Source organism: Hirundo rustica, chromosome 13, assembly GCF_015227805.2.
Source record: "Hirundo rustica isolate bHirRus1 chromosome 13, bHirRus1.pri.v3, whole genome shotgun sequence".
Classification (NCBI taxonomy): Eukaryota; Metazoa; Chordata; class Aves; order Passeriformes; family Hirundinidae; genus Hirundo; species Hirundo rustica.
The window spans coordinates 6,672,749-6,692,838 of NC_053462.1; the positions used below are offsets into that span (position 1 = coordinate 6,672,749).

The window sequence follows — 20,090 nt, forward strand, 5'->3', positions numbered from 1 at the left end:
TGTACTTGATTTGAATAGACAGGACTGAATTGCATTAGGCTGGAGATAAAAGCAATCCCCTTGGGAAGCTTTGTGGCAAAGTGAGCACCTCCTGGGATTGACACTGCATGCAAGAACAATATTGATCATACAGAACCTAGGTTGTTTGTTTTCTGTTGCAGGTACTGTAATTAAAAAAAAAAAAAAAAAAAGAAGAAAAAAAAAGAGTCCTTCATTCATGTTAACAGAATTAAAATAAAATATTCCTAATTCATTTTAAATTCACTAAGAGTGGAAGATCAGAACAAGATGTAAATAATACCCTGTATATATACTTAAATTAGTTCAGTACTAGATACGGTAATTTCTGCTGCTACTTTGAAGCCAAAGTCAAGATTTTAGGTGCTTTGGACAAAAAAAATAGTACTCAAAACCCCAAATCCTGATTCGGGATTGGTATTGCTGTTGGAATTGCAGGGACTGCTGCAGGTTGCAGTAGGCAAACTTTTGTTTAATGAAAACTCCTTCCTCGAATGGAAAAGTAAATAAATAAAGCATCAGGGATTTTCCTACACAATTACTACTGAATGTGTCACCCATGGTCACTCTGTCCCATGACTGAGGAAGTGCAAACCAGTGCCTCAGTCCAAGAAAGCAAATTCCATTATAATCTGCTCCATCCCTTACCGTTTTGAGCAACAAACACAATACTCATCTGGCATGTGTTGAGGGAATTGTTTTAAACAGCGCAGTTCATCTCTCCCTCCCAGACAAAGAGTGCTGGGCACAGAAGAGCAGCTCCCAGGTGAAGACAGCCCTGAACTGCACCAGGTCTCTGGGACAGGTGTGAGCCACCCTCAGTTTGGGCAGATTAGGAGCTTCCACACCAATTCCCTCTACCAGCACAACTTCAGGTACTGCTCCAGTAGTGTTGACAGCAGAATATATTAGAGCTTCATGACACAAACCAAATTACAACACAATTGAGGGAAAAAACCAACTGTACAGCTATATAAGTCCTTCTTACAGGCATTTGAAATGACACATTGCGCTAGACAGCTTCTGAAGAGGCAACATTGCCTGACTGCTGCTTCCCTATCCTGCCACAGTTAACATCAGTAGTAACTTCAGGTATCAAGTTACTAAAGAGCTGTTTTCAGGATAAATTTAGCAAGACTCCATGCTGCTGCTCTTCTCTATGAATTGATAAAAAATTATCTAACCAAGCTGCAAAGGTGCAAGATATCTGCTCATATTTAGAAAGCTCGATGAGTTGAATGCTCAGGATGTGCTGCTCTTTGTGCTAAATTCCAGCACTCTCTTGAACGGGGTGTACGTCCTCACCGGCCTCGGACTTTCAGGAGATCTGTTCTCAGTGCTTGTGCTGTTCAGGAGAAAAGAGAAAGCTTACAGAGTTAAGGTCAGAGTATCACACAGCTGGGCTCGTAATGCCATGGCAATGAACTTGTGCCCTTGTGTTGATATGGACAGGCTAAAATTAAACTTATCAGTGCACTTGGTATGCTCCATATTTCTTTCTTATAATGCCACAAAGAATATTTGATAAAAACCGTGGCAGATAGATACTGGCACGTTTCTAGGATGGCATTTGCTGGTGCTCACGGTGGAATGCCCAGCAATAAAGTTATTAGGACTAAGAGTCCTGCAAGAAATAAAGAGTGATATTGCAGTTAGGAACACAATCATTAAGAGTAATTCCATGAAATCTAAACTGCAGAGATGCATTCCTACATAGAGATAAATCTCAAAGAGAGGAAAAGTATCAGATAAGTAGGGGTTATGCCAACGTACAGAGGGGCCCAAGTAGGGGCAAAAAAGGTAGGTTTCTGTTGACAACCTCAATGAAAAAACACTGTATTTAAGGTTCCAAAATGCATGCCATTAAAATATGCTCTAGGCTGAACTCCAAACTTATTTTTAAATTATGAAGGAAATTTTAGTTTGCTTGCTGATTTCATATGCTAATTTACATTCCTCAAATGAAACTATTCAATTTGCAGGGTGGTTACAATGAACAAGTTTACTTGTTGATAATAAAAATAATGTGAAGTGGTCCTCCTTATTTTACTGTTTTGTTTCCTGTTTTACCCTTCCCTCTGGCGACTTGTGGGGAATACTGAAGTGCAAGTGCAGAGCTCTGCTCCCAGGGCTCAGTGACCTGCTACAGGCTCAGGGCAGAGAAAGCAGGGGAAAAGGGGAGGCACTACACCCAGTCTTCCCAAAGCCAGGCTCCAGAGCCACTGGTACCACACCTGAGCTTCCCAAAGCCAGGCTCCAGAGCCACTGGTACCACACCTGAGCTTCCCAAAGCCAGGCTCTAGAGCCACTGGCACTACAGAGCAGCAACAGCGTTCCGGTGCAGCCATGGCAATGTCATGGCACTGTTTACCTGGCAATCCTCCACCCTGGGCCAGGGGATCTCCAGAGTTACTACAGCACTCTGTTGGTGTTCCCTGCTCTCCCAGGGGTCCTGGTCACACCTCCAGGCACAGAGGGTGAGGAGTGCCCGAAGCCAGTGCTGGGCAGCCTTGGGCAGAGCTGTCCCCAGCAGCCACTCTGTGCCACAACTTCCCACAACTTCACACTCCCCTCTCTGACTTCTCAACTTAAATTGCATTATTGGCAATAACTACTCCCCTAGACTTTGCAGTATGTTTGCATCTTTAAGAAAAGAATAAATCTTAAACCATAAATCACTGTAGTAAACTGCACCTAGGAGTGAAGTGCTCTTTTAAAACTCCACAATCCACTTAAACAGTTTATTAGCAAAATGGTTTACTAATACAGCACTCATAAGGGACATTATGAGGAATTTTCCTACAAACAAGCAGAAAAAGTAAATACCTGTATGGAAGATCACATTCTACACCAGTATCTCTGGTTTCTATATTGGTCTTTGGTTGGTTTTCCATTAAGTAGTCCACTTTATCTTGTAATTCTTTATTCTGGGAAACAATAATTTTCATCACAAGTTTATTTGATTTAAGGTAATTAAACAAGGAAATAAAATTGCACATTGCCCTCTCCCTACAAGAAACAGTGTAAAAGTATGTATTGAGAAAATAAAGAAATCCTTAATTCTGGAAATAATATGAATTAAACCAACAGTTCTATTCAGAAGCTTCTGGTTTAAGTAGTTATAAAACCATTATAAAATTTTAAGTTAAGAAACTTAGTGTGAATATTGAGACTTTATTTCATACATTCCTGACTGTACGACTGGTGTAGTAAGTTTAATTTCCATTTGAAGAACAGCAAATACTTATAATAATTATACATCCAGATAGCCCTGGATGGCATTGGTTCAAATTTTATTTGATTTCCTAAAATAATCACAATAATGTAAACTTAAAAAGTAATGTCTTACCTCACATTCTAAGAAAGAGATTTTGTCTAAAAGCTGTATTATAAATAATTCCTTTTCTTTTACTTTCTTCCTTAGCATTTCAATCTATGAAGAAAAACAAAGACATTTAGCCTGATGGAGATGGGAAAAGGAAGAAAACAGGAAGAAAATGTGTTTAATATTATTGTTCAGAAACAACTGAATACTTGTAAGTATTCACAAATGGCTTTAATCCCTGGTTTAGCTGCCAAATTTAGTGGACTTTTACTAAAGTGAATTCATTTTTCAGAACAGCTGAACTGAAATCAAGGAACACTCAGAACACATTCATTTTTTTCTGGCAGTCATTGCAAGAATGACCATTTCTGAGTACTTTGGTCAAATTTTCCATGCATTCTCACCAGTCACTTTAAAATTCTGTTTATTGAAGTCAATGCTGTGAAGAAACACTAACATCCCCTCCAAAACCACCACTGTAAAACTTGTCAGCATATCTGGAAACAGTGATTAATAGAAATATTCCCATCCTGCTAAAAGAGAAAGATAAAATACTCAAGGCACAATAAAGAAAACAACAGCAGTACAGCTAGAAATTACAAAATATTTAAACAAGAACATACAGAACTGTGAAAAAAAAAATGAAGCAAAACAAATACACATATTGAATTGTAAAATGGAAAGTTATAACACAAAGTGAACTTTAATTTAGTCTCCATGACTTTCAGGTATCACGTCACTGACACAACAATCAGTTGTTACTTGGAAAAGCTAAAACATAAACACCTTACAGTGTTTTCAGCTGAACAGGTACAGAATACAGGAGTGCTATCATCATCCATCTTTCTCAGAATCAGGTATTTCCTTTTGTTTCTCTTTTAAAGTCCATGTAAAAACTACTCATGTCGTCTAAAGCTATTATCATTTCCGTTTTCCACTCACAGAAACACAAAGCTTGTAGCATTCTCAGAAAATCTTAGAACATACCTTGATCTTAATATTTAATTCCAACTTTGTTTAATAGTATGACTGTATTAAGTCAGTTATGTCTTCCCTGGTTGAATAGCTTCAGTCCTGCCAATAAACTCCACTTTAGAAAAAATAAATTCTCTAAGGACTTTCAATTGGATCTTTTCTATTAATATTCTGTTCTCCTACTATGCATATAAGGAAATAATACTAACACCAATAATCAGTGCCACACAAAGAAGCCCAAAGCCAAGCACAGCTGTGTGATCACACTGACACACAGCCAGTCTTGCTTGTTATTGAAAATAATCAACTCCATCTGCTGCCTAGGCTGGTTTTTACATCAAACACAAAATATTTCTGTTTCCAAATAAGTGATCAAATTATCTGTCATCCAAAAGCAAGACCAAACTCTAGTGTTTCACAGGCATTTACCTTAATATATTATTCTATAACAGAAATATCCTAAGACATGAAATAAATTGAGTGTAACTATAGTTTTCACCAAGCATCACATACAAGTAGATTTTGTATAAGTTAAAATTAAAGTTCTGCTTATTTTTCACATTGGCTAGAGAAACACAGCTCCCTGCAGATGTTTTTGAGTTAATTAGAGTAGTCTGAAGGCGAAGATGAGCATGGACACCTTAAAATCTAACAGAGAATACAAAAAGGAAGACTCTGATAAACAGCTTTCTCCCCTTCCCAAACACAGAACTGAACTCCAGAAAGACATTTTGTATTTTGGTGAGGATGCTCTAGGGAGCAGCAGACTGAAGCATACACAACGGTACCTCCAGCCTCTCTGTAACATGTTTACATAGTACCAGTCAGAACCCATTAAAACCATGCTTTTGCCCCAGAATTACATCAGATTTTTTAACTCTGCCTTCTTTTCTGCAGAGAATGTATCATCACAAGCTCCGTGTCCCAGCCTAGCGGCCAAACAGAATGGAGTGGTTACACCATGCAGGTTACAGAATGATCAGGCTGTGAATTGTGTAACCTATATAAAACCTTTTGGTGGACCTTTAAACATTAGGAATTCAGACACAGCCACACACCCCAAATACATTTCAGGAGAAATAAATGCAGCAGAGAGGCTGTGTTTGAGGTGCTAAAATGAGAGGCTCTTTCAGCACCAGGAAGCATGTCCTGCAGTCCTGCTCCCTGGATGCAGCGCAGCACCCTGTGAGGTCACTGCAGAAGGAAAGCAGGGTCAGAATGGAGCAGGAATGCTGCACCCCCAGCACGTGGCCAAACAGCTGCCTCAGCAGCTTCTGCAGTCCAAGGGCTGGAACAAGTGGCCTGACACAGATGACACATTCCAGCACAGTAATTTACTATAAAAGTAAGTTTATTTACTGGATAAGGACTTGAGTACACATCATCTTACACCATTAACACCAGGAATGAAAACCTGCTTTGATTAATCCTTGAGAGGGTATGTTACAGGAAAACAGGAAAAACAGAAATAACTCTTAAGAGTTTACATTAATATATTACTATATTAAATTTTAAAAACCCCCAAACCCACAAATTGACATCTTGAGAGTTTCTTTGTTTCTAGAAGCTGCATAAAGCAAGAGAACAACTGGCAGGTGGCAGAGCAATAGATTTTGACTTTGGGTTGAACGCAAGGTAAGAAGAGGAGAAGCAAGATGGGTCAAACACAATACTCAACTCCAGGCCTGAGTGGTGGCCAGAATAGTTCGGCCATAACGGTCAGAAACAAATCAGTGTGAGCCGAAGACTCTCTAATTCCATGGATTGACTCTTGTACCCAAGTAATTTCTGGACTGATTCCAGGATAAAATTATCATCAAGATGTTCCTATGTTTTCTTTGGTCAATGCCCATGGCCTATAATCCACCTCATCCTTGCTGTGTCTGCAGACCTCAGAATTTCTGCCCACTGAACTCAGCAACTTGCTCCCAAACCTGGCTTTTGCACAACTACCCTCTCAGATTTCTTCATAATTTTCTACAAGTGCTGTTCAGGTACATCCTTCAGGCTCTCTCTTCCAACCTTCTTCAGAAACATCCGGACAGACTTTCTCTAGCACTTAATTCTTGACCTAACTTACATTGTTAAGACTCCACATTTCCACCTGTATTTCTATAACCTTGATGTCTACATTAAACACTCAAACAAAACTGACAACCTACTTAGAAATATCAGTTACATTAATGACCCACTCAATCCTTTCTGCTAACAGTAATAATGTGACTTTAGCAACCCTGGGCCACGCAGTCACCCTTCTTCCTACCCCTTCATTCCCTCTTATCTCCCCCAAGCCACTGTATCCATCGTTCCTGCTTTCCCTTCTCCAGCTGGGAGACATCTGACTATTCCACAACTGGGAAGACCAAAGCTACAAGGCCTATGCTCCAGTTTGTAATTTATCTGGTGTGCCAGCAACTGAGGGGCATCACCTGCTCTCAGCCCTTCAGCCATCACACCTCAGTCCCTGGCATTTCCCTTCCGGGCAGAGAAAGGACACCTAATTCTCCCCATCCTGGCACGACCCATGAAGTTCCCTGCCAATGGTGCTGGGTGTGCAGCTTGCATTTCACACAGCCACTGCAATTTCTAATGATCTGAGTCAGCACGTAAGGTCCAACATGGAATGTGAATCATCCTGAATTTATCCACTGACTCAGGATTAATATGGTCACGCACTTCTTTTTAAGATCTCTCATCCTTGTTTCCACCCTATTGCAGTTACCACCTCTATGCTTTTGCCTCCTTCTGAAACCTTGAGGTCATTTCTCAAACTGCCTCAATCTCCAGATTTAGAGTCACTTTATCTTGCTGCATCTCCCAGATAATTCTATTCTTCTTGTCCATCCCATCGATGAAGATCTCTTTCTTTCTCACTGCTGCACCTTATTAGAGTCTCCAAATACCAAACAATTGTCACATTACTCGAATGGGCTGTGTAAATACCTCCTAGGAGGAGCTGCACTTCTGACTTTCTCCTGCACTACCAAGCAACTAAATCTTGCTCCCCTAAGATGGAAAGTGAGATGTAAGAGTCAACAGCATTAAACTGATCTCATGGACAGAATACCTAAGAAGAACAATCAAGAGGAGAACTGGAGAATTGCAAGACCTAAAAAGAAGAGTCTCTAAAGAAATGCTGGATATGCGACTAATGGTATTAGAATGAAAAGTCAACAGAATTACAAAGATATTAAAGCAGAAAAAGCATCTTGAGAGAAAACTAAAATTGTATTTGAATGTAGAACCTTTATATAGAAACCTTGAAATGGGAAAATTTATTTTCTTCTGTGTAACTCAGGCAGAGATTTGGAGGCATTAAACTCATATACAGTGATCTCCTGGACTGGAACAATGCCAGCTATTAGGTAAACTCAGTCACCACTTAACAGTATTATCCATTAGTTTACAATATTTACCAGAACATAGTTTTAATATATTTAAGTATCATATTATTCAGGTATACTTATATTTTCCTTATTCATCTACCGTTAATGGCTACCATCAGTAACACGGATACAGAGACATGGACAAACTGGTCAGAAATATGACTACACAGGACAAACAGATGCTACACAGCATGCACAAAACAAGACAGACAAGACATTGCAACATTAGCCTGAGTTCTCAGAGGTAATTGCTGTACAGGGAGAACAGGATTTTCCTCAGTCCTGTATTTTACTGGACCTTAACTGGTATTTATGAGAGGCTAGACAAGAGTTGAAACTTTTTCAGGGAGCATAATACAGTGAATAGGAATAAGCACCTTTGTGTTTCAGTCCTCCTTAAATCACGTGAGCAACTTACCCATACTTTTTGTGTTTTAAAACTCACATTGCATTTACAGAAAAAGTAACAACTGACTGACTTAGGTTAATGCACCAACATGGAGACCTTCCTAAATGAATGAGCTCTAAGAACACATTATCCCGTGGTTGGTGTCCATGTAATGCTAGAGCAGGGGCTGACGCGTCCTAACGAGTTACAGACATTGGCTCATTGTCTGCACATCAACCCACCTCATTAAGCACTACCTTAATAATGAGCAAGTTTCTAATTAATGACTTGGCCTGGCAATTCCCAGCTGAAAGTGCTGATGTTATGCAGATATAAACCCTCTCACCAAAAACAAGCAGTGAGTCTACTTCTGCCAACAGATAAGCAAGGTACTGCTTGCTCAAGTCCACTGAGGAATGCCAAACACTTGTACTGGGGAGGGGGAAGGAGGGTGTGGCAAGTTATTCATGTTTTGTCCTTTATCTTCTTCCTCCAAGCTCCCAAGGTGGGTTTCTCTTTCTACATTTCTTGTTTGGCATTTTTGTTGTTGTTTGTTTTTATGGTAGGTACTATGCAATGCAGATTTTGGTTATTAAGTTTGGCATCAGTTGTTGGTAATTCCATCTTCTCCTCCGCTGTACTTCCGTGTGGCTTCTTTTACTTGACCTTGAAACCGTTCTTCCATACTGAAAGAGGCATATATCACTATATATCCGAAGTTGGATTGTCTTGATACAGATGTTTTCACATGTTTAAGTATTTTTTGGAAAAAAATTCTTCTTTTTCTACTCCATTTGTAGAATACAAAGTATCTTCTGTATTTGGGATATCATTTGCTCATTAGCACTTTGTCCTTTCATGCAAGTATCTTCCCAAGCAGAACAGGAGACAGCTTCTCCCTGGTGTCTGGTCACCATTTATTATCCAACGAATCTGAGACTAAAGCTGGAGAACAGCTCATGGGCCATGACCTAGAGACAGTTCAATTCAGTAGTTAGGGGCATTTCACGTGAAATCTGAGTTCTGTAGATAATTTCTCGGCATGAAATCAAATATCCTTTTTTCTTCAGATCCCTTCAGAACAGCCTCCTATATCTGCATCAACCCCCTTGCCTTGCTTGCAAAAGATGAATGCTAATATGTTGATTTCCTTCCCTCTCCTCGTTCTCAACAATGAAACAACATTACATATAAAATAAGCTTACTGTGCAATGAAATTGCAATACATTTCCAAGTGAATTGCATAAATCTCAAAACTAAACCTCTCTTAAAACTCTCCAAGTTTGAAATCAAGATCAAGCCACAAAATAATTATTTTGTGAATTAAAAATCTATGGTTTGTATTTCATTTATCTTATATGAAAGTCTCAATCCCTACAGTGGCAGAGATGGGATGAACTGGTTGACCCATCAAATAGATTCTTAGAAGAGAAGCTTTTACCCCTCTCACAGAGCGATTTCAGCCCTGAAGGGAACAGTGTGGTAGCAGCTTCCTGTGGTGCCTCTGTGCCTGTGAGTCTCTCTGCAAATTCTTCCTCTCACAAACTGTCTTTTTCCTGGAATGCCTTTGCAAGTCTCTCTCTGCCCAGCCATACTTAAAGATAGCTACAAAGGCAAGGGCTAAAAATCTGAGCCTTGGGTGACCCACGCTGGCCATCTGTCTCTCCTCACTCGTTTTTTGAAAGCCTGTGTTGTACAAATAGTATGAGAAAAGGGCTGGGTTCCTAAACACCTGCCAAGTGCAAGTCCTGCACTTTTAACTGCCAGCACTACATTTAAAATGTACTACACTAAGCTCTGAACAAATAGATTTGTTTAACAAACAAGTTCAACACAGGGATAAATCTGTCAGCCCTAAATCATCTGCAATCTCTCTCTAATGAGAACATGAGGCTTTAAGACTATGCAGGATAACTTTCTGCTCAGCTGGTGCACTAATGAGCAGCAAATTTTGCTCTCACAGAAAAGAAACCCTATGAGGATGAAAAATGTGTGTGCATGAGAGCTAACACACAGAGATGTTGAAGGTCACCAAGTCCAGAAAACTTCCATTTTATTTCTTCCATTTATTTTTCTTCTGAAAGTTATTTTCTGTGCTTCTACTTAATTTATGACTGGTTTGACCAGATCAAGTGGAAAAGATTCTATTCATGCCTGAGATTAAAGGATTTATTTTCAGAGGAAAAAAATTAGAAGCAAATTATTTTTTTTTGCTAAGCACACTGAATTGGGAGTGTCATCCTCTGCCTGGGCTCAGTTCCCAAGATCACATAACCATTGTATTCAGTACCAACATGATGAGATCTATGAAGAGGAAGGTGTTAATACTCTTTACCTCCATGGCCTCCTACATTTGGTGCTTCTCTGCCAGCATCCCCTTTCATGCCTAAGTTAGGACTGACCACCACCTCCTAACACATTTTTAAATGTCATCAAAGTAGCAGCAGAGGTGTTAGAGTTGCCTGCTGCATCACAAAACTCCACTACAAAGCTTCTCTCTCACTTCCTCCTGGCTGCTTGCTGTTCTTTCACAGAATGTCCTACATCTGTCACTTGCAAACGGTCTGTCATGTTTCCCAAAAAGGGCTTAGGAGCAATCTATTTTGTGACTTTTTTCAGCCAGGAGATTCATCTCAGTACTTGTCCAATTCTGACAGTTCTCCATAGGAGTTTGAAGCAGTTCATCTTGTTGGTTCAGCATCCCTTTGAAGTCATGTTCATTTCTCCAATTTCTCTGAATTGGAGATGGTAACAGCATAAACTCCTTGTGATTTACACTGGAAGAGTAAACCCCTTATTTATTTTTACTTCAGATCTGTGTCCAATATATGAAGATTTATACTAAACAAAGCTCATCCCGTAGTCAAACAAGTTTAGGCTTTCTCACCCAGCAGCTCATACAGTAGCTCTGTTTCACCTTCAAACATAAGCAATGCTGATAATTTTGACTACTTACTTTCCTTCCATTTCTCTCCTGAGTTTCCCAGGTTAGCCTGGTCTCACTCTATTGACTGCCACAGAGAAGCTAAGTGTTTCAGAAAGCAAGATTTCTAGCTTTTGAATTATTTGGTTATTTTTTCTTCATTATTTAAATGCAAGTTATCAATATCATAATACCCTCATAAACCCTAAGATGGCAAGTTATTTTACGGATACCAGCCATGAAAATACTGCAATGATAAGTAACAGGGCTTTTTCATTACACTTTTCTTGATATTCCTTGCCATTACATTCTGCAATCAGCTAAATTTAGTGCAGGGAGGATGTGTGTTTAAATATAACCTGATGAACATGTCTTCCGGGACTTTAATAGTAGTGCAATCTTCTCTGTTTACTCTAGCAGATATTTTTAGTGCTGCTGCTCACTAGTTTTTAACCTAACTTCAGAACAGACTCTTCAGATAGCATTCCTTTTCAATATTTTTGTTGCTAATTTTTCAGCTTCTATGGCATAGTTAGCAACTGTTTGCTTAAAATGAGCCAAAAAAACTTATCTAATGTTACGTAGAGAAAAGCACAAAATGATGAGAAGCACCACATGCTTGGATAGTTGAGGACTTACATATCTGCAATGCTTTTTCTCTTGCCCCATGGTGAACAGCGACTCTTTCTCTGCATTATTAAAGCTGTTGTTTTTAGGCCTTTAATTAAGAGTCCAGTTTCAAACAGGGCATGACAACTATATTATGGATATTTTCACAAGCATGGTACAAACACAAACAACAAATAGCACAAAATTAAGAAACAAAGCCCCAAACATTAAATATCTGATGTATTTGGTACCACCTGACCTGATCAAACCTCTGGTACGCTAGCTCACTAGTGAAAATATAGATGTGGCTACACAAGTGTTCATGCAGTTCTCAAGGAAGCTGAATTAAAATAAAAATTAAAAGACACAAGGATTAAAGGAGAGAGCAAAAATATCTACCCTATGGCTGTGTGGACGTCAAGACTGATAGAAGTTTAACTGAATCTGAAAAGCAGACAGTCAGACAGCAGTTAGAAGCAGGCATGTTTGACAATTAAGTAGTGATGTGGTCACCTAACATTCATTAAACAGAATAACCAGATGGTCTAGGAGGGCTTTCTGTGTATATGAAGGCAACAGAAGATACATTACAAGGGATTAGCAAGATAAACTCATATTAAATCTAATATTTATAAATCATAATCATTGGCCCAAGCTTTATATGAGGTTTTATTCCAAAACAAAACATGGAGCTGAAAGGACTTGTTATACCAATGGAGCCCACTAGAGGTCAAGTTACAACCAGAAGTTTAAAATATATTTAGTAATAAAGGGCAAAATTTAGGCCACCATCCTCACGTATTACTAGATTCATTGGGGTGCACCATGTATCACAAATCCTTTAGAACTTTTGTTTAGAACCGACAGAAAAAACTCTTAATACAATCTCTGGTGTACAGAGATACGAAACAGATTAAATAATTGTTCCCATAATCCATTAATTAGATGGATTGGATTATTGGACCGGAGATATTTTCCTTAATAAAATACCATTGTATAAAGACTGTGTTCAGTTTTAGACCAGCTATGATGCTTAAGAACAATGATAATAGCAAACTTAACTAAAACCAAAACCTCAAGACTTGATATGTCTGATACAACAGAAGAACTTTAATCCCTCTGTGTAAAAGACACTTAGTGTCACACATCTGATCATACAAAAGGACTACATCAGAACCTTACAAAACAAAGCACACGTAAATACATATAAATACAAACTTAATAAAAGTGGAACATCTCCATGCCTAATCAGAAATCCTGTAAAAGCACACTGTGAATGCAGAAAGAATGCCTTAGATTTGAGTATCTTGAGGGTATGGTGTATGATTTCCAGATACAAACCAAAGGTATCTCATGAATGCCCATCCTCTGTGCAGTAGGAGGCTCATCTAATAGAGCTGTCAGTCAGCTTTGTAAAGCTCCAATTTAAACTTAGCTATTTCCCATGTCATTCTTTCCACTTGGAGAAACAGAAACGTTTGCAATTACAGCCTTCTGACTGCAGGACAGTTTCCTGACACATAGGTAGCCTGTAACCTAAGCATCTATCCAGCAAATGCCAGCAGCTAAGATGATGTCCCCATATCAGAGTAAGAGAGATGAGCAGTGAAAAACTGTGCTTGCTCATCTATTTCTATGAGGAACCACATTAAACAAACAAACAAAAAACCCCCAAACAAAATCTCCCAAAACCAAAGGAACAAAACAATAAAGGTCAGATTTGCCTTCCAGTGTACAGGAAGCAGACTGTTAATGGCTGGACTGCATCATATCAGAGGTACCCTCTGAATGGTTCAAATTGAGCTGAAAGTTGTGTCACATTTCCTGAACACCCACAAAGAGATACAGAATTAGTGTCAGCCTAAAGATCACGGTATATAACCCACAGCCACTGGATTCAACTGCTTTCATCTACTCTTTCTGCTTCACTGCCTCCAGATGCTTAACTCAGCTTCCACTGTAACAAAGGTGGCATAAGGCAACTGCACAAAGAACACAGTTCTCTTTGGATTATGTACTAAAAGAATCAGTGCTCCCCAAAGACTCTGAGCTGTTTTACTACATCTCACCTCCTCAACCATATGCTTGACTTTCTTCTGCTGGCAGTGGACCATGTCATCCAGATGTTTGATCCTCTCTCTCAGGCTGGCTGCTACCTCCTCCAAATGCTGCGACCTGGTAAAACACGCAAGGATCAAGCCTGTGAGTGGGGAGCTATGCAGTATAAGCAGAACAAGAACAACCCCCACAATCCACCATAAATCAGGACAGGCAAGTCAAATTGCACTGACAGATGTCAAATTGTCCAAAGTACATTTTAATGTGATCTTAGTCCAAGTGGCCATCTCCACCCAAGAGTCTTGCATACTGACGTGCTTACTCAGAGCCTGAAGTGTCAACAATTGAACAGTGCGACAAAACTCATCTCAAGATGTGTTTTCCTTTAGTGAAAGGCTTTTAAACAGCTAGATCTTTAGCTTCAGAGAGACACATTTAGCCTGACTTACTACTACTGGCAAATATTTTGGAAATGTATGCTAAACAAAAGCCAGGAAGCAGGTCTGCTTTCAAAGCTGTTTTACTGCAGGGGAGCCTTGAGTCAAGAATTTGACAGAGCTGGCAACAGCAGCAGAATGCTAACTGGAATAGTATTAACTCCTCAGCAGTCAGCAGGAATGCTATGAATGGTTTAAATTTGTGCATACAACTCTTCAGATAGATTCTGCATTTCTTCAAATATGTTTAATACAGAAAGTGAACTCCCACAGAACTCCTGCCACAAGTCGGTTTGGCAGCTTGCCAGAAAAGTAGGTTTAGAATATGCAAGGAAACAGGAGTGAGGCTTTTCCATAAGATTTTGTCTCTTTGGCCATGGGAATCTACATTTTTATCTGAATGTCTAATTCTTTAAATTTGACAAATAAAGCAATTGCTTGCTTACAAAATAAACTGCTGTACTCCTGGATTCGGGACTGGACAGAATTTGAGAATGGGAGGAGGGGAATCAACAACAAAAAGGCTTTTTTCATCTTGGTCTGTGCACAGCAGAAAAAAAAAACTGTTAAAGCTGCAAATAGAAAAACCCTTCTAAGACAAAGCAGCAGATGGCAAACTGGAAGACATGATTCCAGTGAATGACTGAATTGTATGCTGTTTCCCCCCAAAAGAGTCTCTATTAACAGTGAAGTACCCTGCAGAAATGTAACTGCAGCACTTTGACAAGGACTCAAAAAATTCAAAGCATTGCTGCAGGTTTTTCACTTGTGCATATTAAGGCCTCACAAAACCTTAATTTATATTTTGATTGCGTTTGTAGCACATATTTTGAATCTCATTGGAAGATTCAGGATCTTAAGCATTGATAGAAATGGAAGAGATCCTTCCTTAAGCTGGAGCTCGAGTGTCTGATAAGGTACAGGCAGGTAAAGACAATTTAAGAATAAACCAGCATCATCTGAACATAGATTCATTGCTTGCATGGCATAGATTGCAAATGTGAGCTTGCTTGCATTGCACAAATTCCTGCCTTTACCCTTTTACTGCAGTGTAACTTTTCACACTGAAAAAAAGGATTCACTGAAGCAAGAAGAGTCTGGGTTATTCAGAGGTAAAGGAAAACAGCAATTATCTTTCATCTCCATATTCGATGTTGTATGCAAGCGACATCTGTTCACTTGAAGTTATAATTTTAACAGACTGCTGCGAAAAGCCATTCTTACCCTGAAAACAGAGAAGCTGGTCACAGATCAATACAAGGCACTGAGAAGCTCTCAGCAGGCACCTCCTTTTATCTTTATGCTTCCCAAAGAACAGCAGGATGCCCAAAACCTTAAAACTGAATTTCTGGGTGCCACAGAACCACAAGTAGTAATCCAATTCATCTTTACCCACTCGAGCAGTGTCATATAAACCTTTGAGTGTAGATAGTGAAAGTATTCATAGTCAGGAACATACTCCTCTGAATTTGGGAATGCAGATTTAAGAAAAATGCAAGTCACAGATTTGTCACTGTTTGTTCCATCTACGATGGACTCGACACATTTGCAAACAGCTTTTCAGAAAAAGTGCATGAAGGTGGTCATTGTTGCAAAAAATAATTGTCTTGATACTTTACATGTAAATAAACCTACATTCAGATGGACAATCCCTACTAGACTGCAGTTTTAAAGTTAGAAAAGCAAAAATCAGATGTCTACAAAAACAAAGAAACCCCTGGAGTTTCCTGGCAACAGTAGAAGTTCCACAGGCAAGTCATATTTCACCTTTCACTGTCGGAGTTGTTTTCAGATTTTGCTCCAGATATTTGTAGTTCATTTAATTCAAGTTGTTTTTGCAGCTGGTGGCGTTCCTAAGCAAGAAAAGTTATCTTTCAGTTCTCCATGTATCAAAATGTAAAGGCTTCACAAAGCATATTTCATTGCAATTCAAAACATCATTTGTGAAATTAAAATAGAAACTAATTTTAAAAAAAAAATCATGCATTTCCTATAGCCAAGGAGCACAGAATACATAATAATAATAATAAAATAATAATAAAATCAATTTCCCAACTATGCATGGAAACAAGATCAGTTTTCAATTTCCTATATGAAAATGTACGGCTGTACTTGAAACTGAATTTTTTCAATAAAAAGATGAGTCGTCAAAATCTTTAACTACATAAATGTCAAACTGTCCACATTATCACCCCAAAACCATCTCCCAGTCCAAGGCTGAGATACAGGGTATTGCTGTGGCTTTCCCCCCCACCTTTCAAGTGCCCACCAGCACAGTGCCCGTGAAGATCTCTGAGGACTTGGGGTCTGAGTCGAACAATTTAACAGAGCAGTGTGAGTGTGTTATCCTCCTCGATGGGAATTTAAGAGGCATTCAGTTTCACTGGGTGAGTATCAGCCAGATAAGAGCAGATTAAGGAATGTGAAGGAACTCATCTGTACTTGTGAACTGTACTGTGATCCTACATTCACTGCATAATACTTAAAAGTCCTAGGCTGAAGCCCAGATGAAGTTAATGGAGCCAGGGGCATATTAAGCTGAGTACTTTCTCAGTGTAATCATTAATTCTGCTAATGGATTTGCAAGCATTAGACAAAAGGGGCTCAATGCACATTAGGCTAACCAGTCAAGCCAACACGACTGGCTTATAAAAATGTATTTCTCAGTCAATACTGATATTAAATATGTACTACAATAAAGTGAAATTGGTGAAAAAACCCACTTAATTTGAAAGAGCAGAAGACTGTAGTCCCTCCACCTACTAAAACACTCTCTGCTACTGTATTTGAGGTAGTGAGGCGCAAATCTTTAAAAATAATGAGATGCCAGCTATTGAATGAAATGAGAAATGCCAAAGTACATCCTAGACCATTTCACAGTCACTGCAGCCAAGGCTGCCCTTGAGCTTCACATTCTCCAGCAGCTCCTCCTTGTGAGAACAAGGTCCTCTCCTCACTGGCTCCTCTATCGACTGGAGAAGGAAGTTATCATCAGCACATTCCAGGACCCTGGAGTGCTTGTGCTCTGCTGTGTTGTCCCTCCAAAGGACGTCAGGGTGGTTGAAAATCCCCAAGAGGACCAGGGCTTGTGAGCAAGAGGCTGCTCCCATTGTCTGTAAAGGGCCTCATCCCTTTAGTCTTCCTGACTGGGTAGCTCCCACTCTAATGTCACCTGTCCCTGCCCTCCCTTTAATCCTGACCCTGTGGGCTCTCCATCAGCTTCTCACCCATCCCCAAACAGAGCTATGTGCACTCCATGGACCTACCACAACATTTCTAAGAGACTCTGGGTCATTCATGATTATTACTAGATTAGGACACCTTGCACGCTAAAGTGACACTGAATGGTTTTTAAATTCTCTCTTTAAAATAATGGTTCATTTCCTAAATAAATGCTGCCCTGTAAGGACCACCAGGAAGAGAGAAACACTTCCTCATCACAGGGTATCTGTGGCAGTCCAGGTGCATTTACTGACGTAAATACAATAACTAAGATGTAAATAGCAATGATATGGCACTGAGCAGCAGAACAGTAAGTGAAATGTCCTCCATGCACTTGTGCATTCCCTCTCAAGGCAGCAATCTGCTCTCATACCTCTTCCATGCGTTCAATCAGCCGGTCCAGCTCACCAATTCTCTGGTCTTTCTCCTGGATGCTTGTTTCTGTAATCTGCATCTTCTTATTTGCCTCTTCAATAGCCTTCAGAAGGCGATTTGTTTCCTCCTACAAACAAGAACACGTACAGTCACGTTAACATCTAATATATTAATGAGGAATATTTCTTCTTCTTTCCAGCTACAGGACCAGGCTAATAGCTCTTAAAGAGCTCAGAGCTTTTCACTACACCTGCTCAGAAATCTGGAAGAGTTATGATCCTAAAAGTGAATTATATAGAGCAAAAATTGAGGGAATTTTGAAATACACAGGTATTGGTAGAGCACCATAATGACAATCCAAGAGAAATTTTTACCTGTTTCTAGCTGATTTCCCTTCCCTTTCCCTGAGGATGCTGTTAAATAACAGCATGAGAAAAATATGCTGCTGCAAAAGACAGCTTTCTAAACACCATAGTCAGCCATGTTCAGCTTCCTACTTTCCATACATGTAAAGCAATATGAATAAAAAGGAGTATCTATCTTCAATCTCCATCATTATCTGACTCTATCATTTTAAAAAATCCAACAACTGACTGCTCACAGAAAGGTTTAACTTGGGGGTGGAGGGAAACTGGGAGACAGGAGAGTTTGTGCTCCAGTAGCATCCAGTGAAGTAGTTCCCTTTCTCCTTCTTACACTGTCGCTTAAAACTGGACATTGTATTTCCTTTTTTAGAGAATCAGAAGTCATAAAAACCTATTTACCCTATTTCAGAGTCTGAAATCTAGATTATCATTGACATTACAATGTTTGAACCCAGATTTTTCTTAGTCCTTCAACCCCCAAATTTTGGAAAGCTCAGTAACTATGTCTGGACTAATCACAGAGACAGAAGTGAAGGAACACGCATCAGCTCCGAAGTATGAAGTGATTGAGAAACGACACCCAAACTAAGCCCTGCTCTTACAGACTGGCTGTACATACCAGGAGCATTTCTTTCTCAGCCTTGTGTTTCTGTTCCTCTTCTCGCATTTTTTCCTCATACTGACTGTACAGCTTTCTGGTCATCTCTCTCATGACTTCAGCATTGGCTTCCTGTGCTGATTCCACCTATGAGAGAGGAAGGTTCCCATCAGTAAGTACAGTATTGCTGGCAGCAGGAGAAAGAGAGTTCACGTGATGAGAAAATAAGAGTTTGAGGTTAAGCTCCCCCTTGTTATAAATCTGACATTGCAAAAGTAGATTTCCATTTGCATCAAGACCATGTGCAGCATTTTGCCAGTATTCATATAATTTGAATCTGTAGAAGTTACTGTTCCATCAAGTTCCACGTTGTCTGAATTTAGCTCATTCAGTCATTGCTTATCCAAGACCAGGCCATGCCTCCTTGCTGAACCCTTCCATAACAGCCTCCGAGTCACTCGGTTTGTTTCTCCATTGAAATGATGCTGTCTCCCCGCACCCTACTGAAGCATGGACTAGAGATAGACTAGACTCAACTCCAGTTTCTAAATGACCATAAATACTCAAAGCAATACTTTATGGCAGTACCCTCCCTGCCCTCTCTTGGTTTTTCACATTCTGCTCTTTGTGTAGGCATAAGAACTGGGGTAACCATGCAGCAAAGCAATCAAACTGAAAATTAAAATTCTTAGGGGTGTGGAAAGGTTAATTTTTAACAACAGAACCAGAAACTTTACTAGAGCTACAGGGTAATTCAGAGCCAGGATTTCCTGCTGTTGGCTGAAAACAGACTGAACCACACCCTCAGTAATTAAACATCAGATAGAATATTTACAGCTTAGGCCCATCTCCTACGTAAAACAATAAAAGTGAAGTAAAACAGCTAGTACAGGACTTAGTTCTCTTCCTAGAGATGCTGTGAATCAGCCAAGGTCATAGTGAAATGCTGTGGGTGCTACAAAAATGACAGGAAGAGGAGGAATAAAGTGTTCCCTGCTGATCACCACACTTAGCTACAAAATACAGAGTCCTGATGGTTAAGATTTGGGTTGGACTTTTTTTCTATTTCAAGGACCAAAAGGTTTAGTAAACCCTTGGGTTCACCTTGCATGGCAGAAACAAGCTTGTTTAGTACCCTGTAGAAAAACAACAGTGCACTTCATTCTTGTAGAAGGGATGAGCCCTGAAGGACTCCACTTGTACTGCAATTGTCCCCTTTGTCATCTCACCTAGGCCAACTTTATGAGAGGGTGTGGAGTTAAATGAACTTTCCATATTTCAGGAAGCCTGAAAGAATCGTATCATTTAGAGAAAGCCAATTATTAAACCCTAGATTCCTTAAGATACACTGAACTGGAACAGGGTCTCTGGCCTTTTATCTCCATCATTCCTTTCCTTACACCTTGAGCAA

The 20,090-nt window shown here is 39.6% G+C and overlaps 1 protein-coding gene across 1 annotated transcript in view; it reads right to left on the reverse strand.

The window, feature by feature from the left end:
• Window positions 1-20,090, reverse strand: part of MYZAP (myocardial zonula adherens protein) — a 51,692-nt gene that overhangs the window by 10,966 nt on the left and 20,636 nt on the right. The window contains exons 7-12 of the mRNA XM_040077837.1: window positions 18,701-18,826; window positions 17,715-17,843; window positions 15,887-15,972; window positions 13,694-13,799; window positions 3,368-3,451; window positions 2,845-2,945 (exon numbers count right to left, since the gene is read on the reverse strand). Coding sequence (XP_039933771.1) covers window positions 2,845-2,945; window positions 3,368-3,451; window positions 13,694-13,799; window positions 15,887-15,972; window positions 17,715-17,843; window positions 18,701-18,826 — 632 coding nt within the window. The remainder of the gene's footprint in view (window positions 1-2,844; window positions 2,946-3,367; window positions 3,452-13,693; window positions 13,800-15,886; window positions 15,973-17,714; window positions 17,844-18,700; window positions 18,827-20,090) is intronic.